Raw genomic sequence first — 8882 nt, 5'->3', positions numbered from 1 at the left:
AAAAAAAAAAAAAAAAAAAAAAAGCATTCTGGCTGCTGTAGAGAAGGGAGAGAGACAAAGGGAGATATAGATTGCGTATGACGAGAGTGGAAGCAGGGAGAGCCTCAGGGAGCTAGTCCATTGAGAGATGATGGAGACTTCAGTTAGGACCATAGCAGGAGAGAGAGAAGGAAGTGGATGTTGCCCTGACTGATTCCATTTCAGCTGCGTAGATGGATACTTCCGCTCATGCCCGTCTTCTGAAATACGCAACTGTGGTCGTATGAATTTAGACATTTGGAGAAACCTCAAACCACTTGAAAAAATACATCTGGAGCATCTTTTTTTCTTTTCTTTTTTGGCTATTTGTATTGTGAGGTGGTTGCAATGTAACTTTCTCTGGTTGCTCTCATGACATTCATTGCTGACCTTTGACCCCTCTGTCCTCTTTCCCAGGTCGTCCCATTCCACCTACATCCTCGTCTAGCCTCCTCCCATCTGCTCAGCTGCCTAGCTCCCATAATCCTCCACCAGTTAGCTGCCAGATGCCATTGCTAGACAGCAACACCTCCCATCAAATCATGGACACCAACCCCGATGAGGAGTTCTCCCCCAATTCATACCTGCTCAGAGCATGCTCAGGGCCCCAGCAAGCCTCCAGCAGTGGTAAGGAAACTGTGGTGTGTGAACATGTTGTGTGTGTGATGGTCTCGAGTCTCCTGCAAAATGACAACTGTGAAACAAGGGCCGGGGAGAAGGTGGTGTGGGGAGCGGGGAGGTGAAGCGCGCTTGTCGTTTGGTGGCATCGCAGTTCCAGAGTATGTTTGTTTAAAGGCTGCAGTTACTGAAGAGGCGTTGCTTAGCCGAACAGAGTGGGAGGAATTTGCCCACCGCTGCATGTGAGAGCATGCAGGTCTCAAGGGGGAAGTGCAGAGAGACGATGGAATATTGAATGCTGTATTACTACAATTCTGGTCATAGCCAAGTGACCCCGGACACCCTCACGTGCCCAGTGTGTGTGCATCTCAGATCTCTTGTTTTTTTTGATGGTTGGCTTCTGACTCTTGCTTGCTTGTTTAGATGATTTTGCGATTAAACTGTGTTCCCTTGACATGAATGCTGAATGTCTGGCCAAGTCTGAAGTGTTTGGGGGTGACCTCTCCTCTAACCCTCTATTTGTCCCACTTCACTTGAAATTAACAAGCTGATTGCATGGTACCATGATATATACTGCCTCTAAATCCCTGATTCTCGTGGTGATTTTCACATTCACAGAGCAAAGGGACTGGTCACAGCGTTCCATTCCCCTTTTGAGGATTTTGTGGTGCCCACCTCAGTTCCAGATCTCTAAATCTTAGGTGGAGTTGTCCCGAGTCCCACACTAGCCCTGCCTTATTTCAATCTTTGCTGTTGGTGGTATGTTCACAAAACATGTGAGTGTAGGATTGAGCAATATCTAGGGTTAAGCACCCATGGGCCCAAGGAGAGACATTTGCAAAAATTAACTGCTTCCGACCCCAAGGCTTTGGAGTTATCTTTTGAGTTGGCCACTGGTGGTGTTCCTTAGCATGTCCCATCAAAGGCAATCCAGAGCTTTCCACGCCAAGAGTGTTTCTTGATGGGATTGTGTTTTAGCTCCACCCATGAGTATATGCCACCAGTGGCCTCAACCTCTACAATTACAGAGGACCTCGTAAATACATTTAAGATGATTCATTCAGGAGATGGAGTGATGTACTGCTACTTATGATGGCCTATGCCCTTCTTCAAAGCCAGGCCTGATATATTTAGTAAACTCATATTCTTTTTCAAAAAAAATTACCTAATCAAATCTCTCATCAAATGAGCAATCCATTGTTGATATTATAAAGGCCTTTAATCTACCATAAATCTTTATTAGAACTCATCAGAACTTCTAGTTTGAGAGAAATGTGATTATGGCACTCTTAAAATGACATTACATCATTGGGGTGATTGGTTTATCATTTGGAGAAGAGACATCAATCATGACTAGCGTAACCACACAGTAAATGAATTCAACCTTTCTACCGCGGAACAATGACACTGTAATTGCTCAAAATCAGGCTTAGAATGAAATCGGAAAATGCTCTTTCTTCAAATATGATGTTAACTTAATGGAATATATTATGAAAAATCATGTTTGAGGAAATACTATATAATTAAAAATATGTGGAAATATATTCCCTTTTTTTCTTTCATCAGAACCTGATTTTAGCTACAGGATCTTTTTTTTTTTTTTTTTTTTTTTTTGCTGCAGAGATTATGTTGCATTTAATTGAGCTATCCTCGCTTATGTTTTGCTGCCTTTTATTTCATACTATGTAATTGTGATGAATATTGTATTATAAAGTACAAGACGCTTTTGAAATGAGGTGCACCTGCTGATACCTTTTTAAAAAAGATGATTATTAGCAAGAAAATGAGCTTTTAAAAACTATATCCTTTTATGCCTATATGTATACCCAAGCCAAGTTGATTTCCATAAGAGGGGTCAGTTCTTAATCTCAGGGCTGTCTAGAATGTTTTCTTAGTAATAACGCTGTGAGTGATTTCTTTTCTTTTGGACGTTGTATCAGATTGTGAGTGGTTGATAGGGAGTTTCTGTTGATTTTCTGCCTAATCAAGACCTCATTTTGGTGGACACAACAGATGTGTGTGTTCAGAGTCAAACTTATCCACTTTTTCATCACTCACACCAATTTGTTCAGCTCACTTAAGATTGATAGCAATTTAAGTTTCAGTAATGGCAAAATACCACAGACAATTTGAGGGTCCATTTTCATCCCACACAAGAAGTACCCTGACGATTTCTTCACCCTTAGGGGTGAAGACACCAATGTGCAACATCCTTGTTTTCAGGGGGGTACTTACCTGAGAACTGGTTAAAGCTCCGGCCAACACGCAGCCATTCAAAATTCTTGACTCTGGCCTAGCGCTGAAGTGAGTGCAAATCAAGTTCAAATGTGTGTGCTCACGTGTGTGTGTGTGTGTGTGTGTTGCAGAATGGATTTGGGGTCCAGGACAAATTGGGGATTCTATCAAGATCTGAATGCAGTTGCCATGAATTTAAATTTGACATAAAGGATTGAAAATAGAATTTGACACAGAAGGTGCAAAGTACAGAGCTGCGCCTGGGTGTTCTGAATTGAGTTTGATGAAAAGGGGCTGGATTTTTCGGTCGGTGCGGAGGCACAGAGCAAGCGACCATGTGATTGATTACGTTATGTTTAGCTGGTTAATAACACAGAACTTTTGAATTTGGTCTCTTGGCAATGACCTTGTGCTTTGAAGATCTGGTCCAGTTTGGTCTTCGCCTCTTTCTTAGGTGAAATAAAACCCCTTCCAACACTTTCTTCAGCCCATACATGACAGTAAAAGAATTATTTCCTGCTGTCCTCTTACTGTTGCTGTTATGACTTGACGTTAGTGAAACCCATCATTAGGAGAGTGACTGCACTCACTTCCTGCCCAAAGAGCCTCTGTTCTAAAGAGACAGACTGGAAATAAACTATACAACTGAAACGTTTTTGACATGAACACCTCCTCAAAGCAACAAAAAAACTTCACCTTTCTGGTTCCACCATCATTATTTTCAATGACTGTAGTGCATTCTTTAGTGGACAGTACTAAAACCTTGGCACCTTTGCAGCCAAATTGCTCTCACCTTCGATCTATGCCAATCGTGCAGATACCCAGGTACAGCTAGTGAGATGCTTAGCGGAGGAACGTTTCCCATCACCTCAAGCATTTTCTTCCAGATAGCTGAACTCCAGCAAGTGGCTCATCCTGTGTTCTGACCTTCTGCCAGGACAGGTCAGCTTCAGAGATGTTTCTTGTCTATAGCAGCATACTTTCAAATCTATGAAATAACTCACCTGGAAGAAAAAAATCTGGATCTCAGTGGCAGCATATTGGAGGCTCCTGCCGATGGACAAATAAGACTACCTTCCAAATCAGAATGGGGTTTGCACTTTGCTCTCAGAATATGAGGCAGAAAATACCCGGCCAGCCACATTATGGGATAAAAGCATTGGCTTGCCTCCTCCACTCTAAGAGGTTGAGTTTTCGTTTTCTTGAAAGTCTAAATAGAAGGAGTTTGGAATACTCATTAGTAACATCAAATGATACAGAAGAAATGTAACCAGTATGCCTCTGCCAGGACCCTTTCCATAGGTTCTGTGTGGCAAAGGAGCTGTCCCTGCTGGAGAGTGTCAGTTTGTTAAAGTGCATTGAAGGTGCCCAGCTTTTTTTTTTTTTTTTTTTAATAACATCTTTATTGGAGTATAATTGCTTTACAATGTCGTGTCAGTTTCTGCTGTATAGCAAAGTGAATCAGCTATACGTATGCATCTATCCCCATATCCCCTCCCTCTTGCGCCTCCCTCCCACCCTCCCTATCCCACCCCTCTAGGTGGTCAAAAAGCACCAACCAGCTCTTTTTCAAAAAGCAACTCCTTGGTTAATTCTAAAGAACGTAATACTTCAAAACCAGGAAGCTCCCGGTTCCCTAGAGTGGTCCAGGAATTCAATTGCCCAGCTAATTTAATGATTCTCATGTTTATCTGGCATCATAAAGCAAAAGACCTTTACTCATTCAATAATTCAGCCATCCATCCATTCATTCATTCCTTTTCTTACATCTTCCCTATAATTTGTGACAGCTTATAACAATTTTTTTTTAACTGGAGAGCTATAAAATGATACAGTAAGGATAAAGGGAAAAATCTAGGGGGAAGAACGTACACGTAGGCTTATATACTATACATAAAGTCCTGTTCCATTATTTAAGATAGAAAACTTGATTCTAAGCTTCCTAGAAACCAGAGCAAGAAGAGAAAGAGCAAAGATGCACAACATCTGTGGGATAAAAGCAAATCAACTGACAGCATCGGGGAAATTCTGTGAATGCTATAGTGAGGCCAGAAAGATATCTCTCTTACAGGAGATGATGTGTGCATTCCAGATGAACGATTCTCAGGAACATGCCATAATTCATATGCTAAAGAATATCCTGTCAAAATGTCTTATAACCTCCCTCCACATAAGCCATAGAGAATATTTTCACTTAAAAAACCATTCTACTAATGCACCAAAATTGCACAGCCCAAGGGCAAAACTTGACTTGGTCCGTCCATAAACCTTAGTTCTATAAAGGAGCGTGTAAACCGTATGCCCCATAGACAATAGACCTTAAATATCATTGCTCATAGCTAAATGTTTACAGGAATTAGCCAACTTTGGGGTGATAGTCGCCCCCCAGAACCTGAAAAGCAGATGTTCTATGTTACAAATTTGTCTTGACAGCCATTGAGAAGTGAGAAATGATATCCTCTCCTGAAGACTTAAAGCACCGCCCTAGACAGCCTCACTCATCTGGCTTCTCCCACCATCCACGGGGCTGGATGGGGGATGAGGAAGAAGGGGGGGGTGCACAGAAATTTTTTAAGTTAATGAAAGGTCTTCTCCTTATATATTTTAGGTTTGGGGAAGAAGTTTTCCTTTCATATGCTACAAATTTTCTTGCCTCCTTAAACAGATTATGCCCACTATAATTTAATTTAGTTTAGGATTTCCTGAATAGCTCACAGCAATTCTTATGCACATGGATGATTGGACTGTGCTGCTAATACAAAGTCATTTTCTTTTAGAAGTCGTTCTACATTGTGAAGCTGTTTATCCGACCTCTTTTAAGGTCCTGCATTTTAACTTTAGTCTGTTCTTTCTAGGCTGTTGTTTCTTCTCTCAGCTTCACTTCATTACGTAGAAATCTCTGCTGGAGGATTCCTGGTGTCAGTCCACAATGGTTGCTCAATAAGTATTTATTAAATAAATGAATGAATTAGTGTCTTCAGCAACTGCTAAATGTAATGTTTTTCATCATGTATGAATGAAGAAAATGGATCCTAATAGGGAAGGAAGGCAGGTTAGACTATCCCAGCTCAGGGAAATATACTTATTTTACAAAACATATTCAATATACCTATTTTTTGTTTTGTTTTGTCTGTTTTTCTATGCTCTAGAACTTTGTAGATTGTCTTTAAATGAGAAGGTTTTGAAAAATACTTTTTGTACATATCATGACAAGTAGTGGCAGAGCCAATGTAAGGGCCCCAGAGGGGGCCCCAGGTGGGAGCCTCAGTCAAAGGAGTCCTCACCTGTCTGGGAGAGATTTCATTCTTCACTCTTGATTTGGGGGTTGGGAAATCAAGTCCACGTGTCATTTCCTCTCCCAAATTGGATTTGTTTTATGCATGAGTCCCTTGGTTCTCATTTCTCCTCCATCAACTTGGGTGTCGGGGTCAGATGTTCAGAGCTACCTGTAATCCCCTTCTGGTTCCAGGCATTGGTTTGGCCACCTCTCCTCCAGAGGGGTTCCCAGCATACCAGCAGCATGGAGTGAGTCCTGGATGCCATCTCAAGGCTGAGGAGGGCACACTCACCCCCTACTCTTGCCCTAAATGCAAAGCCCATGGGATTGGCTCTCAGCCCGAGGCCTTCTTCTCCCTCCATGCTAGCTATTACGCTGAGCATTTTATGTACCTTACTTCATTTACTTTCATTTAACCGCCACCGCATCCCAGTGCAGCAAGGATCGCCATCATACCCATTCTATTGATGAGAAAACTGTGGCACAAAGAAGTTAAGTGACCAAAGTCACAAAACTGGGAAATGAAGGGCCTGGGTTTCAAACCCAACCTTCCTAATTCCAGAGACTTTTCTCCCCACCCCTCTGTTAAATGTTAACCTCTAAAATATGTGTGTGGCTTATTGAAACAGACGACAATGAATGCGTTGCATTAAGGGGCATGAGTTACAGTGTTCAGAAGGTTGGGAAAAAACTGACACAGCATCACAAAATACCCCTCACCTCCACTGCTTGGCAAACACACATATCCCCTGACTCTTTCCAGAAGATTCTGGTTGAATAAGTGAAGGAGGAACCGAGGAACTGTGATTTCACTCCTCTCTTCGGATGATTCTTAGGGTCTGGCAAGTTTGGGAAGCATGAGTGTAATGGGACGGCTCTAAAGTAGAAGCTGAAGAACTTAGTTTTTCTATACTCTGTCCCTGATTCAATCCACAGCACCATCTTTAATAATCCTGAGCCTCGGTTTCCCTACCTGTCAAGGTTGAGCATTGCCCCAAAAGGTCTCTGAGCTTCCCTTCTTGCTGTAACATTCTTTGTGTGTGTAAGTTCCTTGCATCCAGCTGGACCAGACTGTCCCCACGTTTATAGGCCCCCCCAAACCCCCCTTACTGCATGGTGTGGATTTCACCCCATCGTCTAGGGCTTTGTCAAAATTGAGACCTACACAGTCATGCAAAGTAGCTGCTTGCAGTTTCCCTGCAGAAGCTGAGAAGTGTGGTTTGGGGGTCTGATGACACTTGGTTGAAAATGTCAATATCCATCCCAGCAGGCAGAAAAAGCAAGCACCTGTACCACTGACCTGGGCTCCCAGAGAGCCTCACCCCAGCCTCTGAAACAAGGTCTTCCACTCTGAGATTGGGAATTGGTAGTTCTCAGGGACTCTCTTGACATTGCTAAACAGAGGTTGGACCTTTTCTTGTTTTTATTTGTGCCTTCTCGTAATGCACTTGCGTGTGCATGTGTACACACACACAAACACGTAGTTTGTAGGTTCACCAGTTTCCAGCCCAGCTAGGGCTGGGACTGCTGTTCTGCACCACAGTGCAAATGAGCACACAGGCAAGATGGACAGAGAATTCCTTTGGAGATGCGTAGCACGGAAGTGACATACAGCAGTGAGATGTTTCTTCTCAGCAAATAATCTTGCTATTGACAAAATTCCCAAGGTCGATAAGCATTGTGTACATTCTACCTCTCCATCTCTCTCCCTGGCTTCATGGTACATACAAGATGTCCTATATGTGACATCTTAACAGTTTCCTGCCCCTAACAATTTTTATCCAGAACTTCAGCTTCTCCCAATTTTTCTTCAAGACTACATTTAATTCTAACTAGCTTCTCACACAATATTAAATAGCCATTTAAAAATGTGGTCCCAGGACTTCCCTGGTGGCGCAGTTGTTGAGAGTCCGCCGGCCGTTGCAGGGGACGTGGGTTCCTGCCCCAGTCTGGGAATATCCCACATGCCGCGGAGCAGCTGGGCCCGTGAGCCGTGGCCGCTGAGCCTGTGTGTCCGGAGCCTGTGCTCCGCAAGGGGAGAGGCCACAGCAGTGAGAGGCCCGCGTACCACAAAAAAAAAAAAAAAAAAAAAAAAAGAATAACTGTAGTCTATACTAGTTCGATTCAAATCATAGCTCAGCCACTTTCTAACACTGTGATCGTGAATCACTTACTTCACCTATGCCTTGTTTTTTTAATCAGTAAAATAGTAATAAAAGTCTACAACTCCTAAAGTTGTCATGAATATTAAAGGACATTCTGATGCATCTGAATATCTTGAAAGGAGATTTAGATGGAAGAGATCAGGTTTGATGTTATTTATTTTTTACTTTAGCAAATACATTGTGATGAAATATACATAACATGAAAGTTACCTTTTTTTAGATATCATGTTTAAGTGTACCATTCTGCGGCACGAAGTACATTGACATTGCGGTGCACCTGTCACCACCGTCCATCTCCAGAACTTTTTCATCTTCCCAACAGAAACTCTCTACCCATTGAACACTAACTCCCTACTCCCCCCAGCCCCTTGCAACGACCGTTTTACTTTCTGTCTCTATGAATTTGGCTACTCTAGGTACCTCAGATAAGTGGAATCACACAATGTGTGTCTTTTTGTGACCAGCTTATTTCTCTTAGTATAATGACTTCAAGATTCATCCATGTTGTGTCAGGTGTCAGAATTTCCTCCCTTTATAAGGCTGAATACTATTCTTTTGTATCTGTATAC

At 42.4% G+C, this 8882-nt stretch overlaps 1 protein-coding gene across 1 annotated transcript in view; it reads left to right on the top strand.

Moving 5' to 3' along the window:
* The window catches only part of TENM2 (teneurin transmembrane protein 2), a 979370-nt gene that overhangs the window by 577235 nt on the left and 393253 nt on the right, over window positions 1-8882 (top strand). The window contains exon 3 of the mRNA XM_024753416.1: window positions 436-645. Within this exon, the coding sequence (XP_024609184.1) occupies window positions 436-645 (210 nt within the window). The remainder of the gene's footprint in view (window positions 1-435; window positions 646-8882) is intronic.

Source organism: Neophocaena asiaeorientalis, unplaced genomic scaffold (assembly GCF_003031525.2).
Source record: "Neophocaena asiaeorientalis asiaeorientalis breed wild unplaced genomic scaffold, Neophocaena_asiaeorientalis_V1.1 scaffold268, whole genome shotgun sequence".
Classification (NCBI taxonomy): Eukaryota; Metazoa; Chordata; class Mammalia; order Artiodactyla; family Phocoenidae; genus Neophocaena; species Neophocaena asiaeorientalis.
The sequence above is the reverse complement of the archived record's forward strand: the minus strand, read 5'-3'. Positions and strand labels throughout refer to the sequence as shown.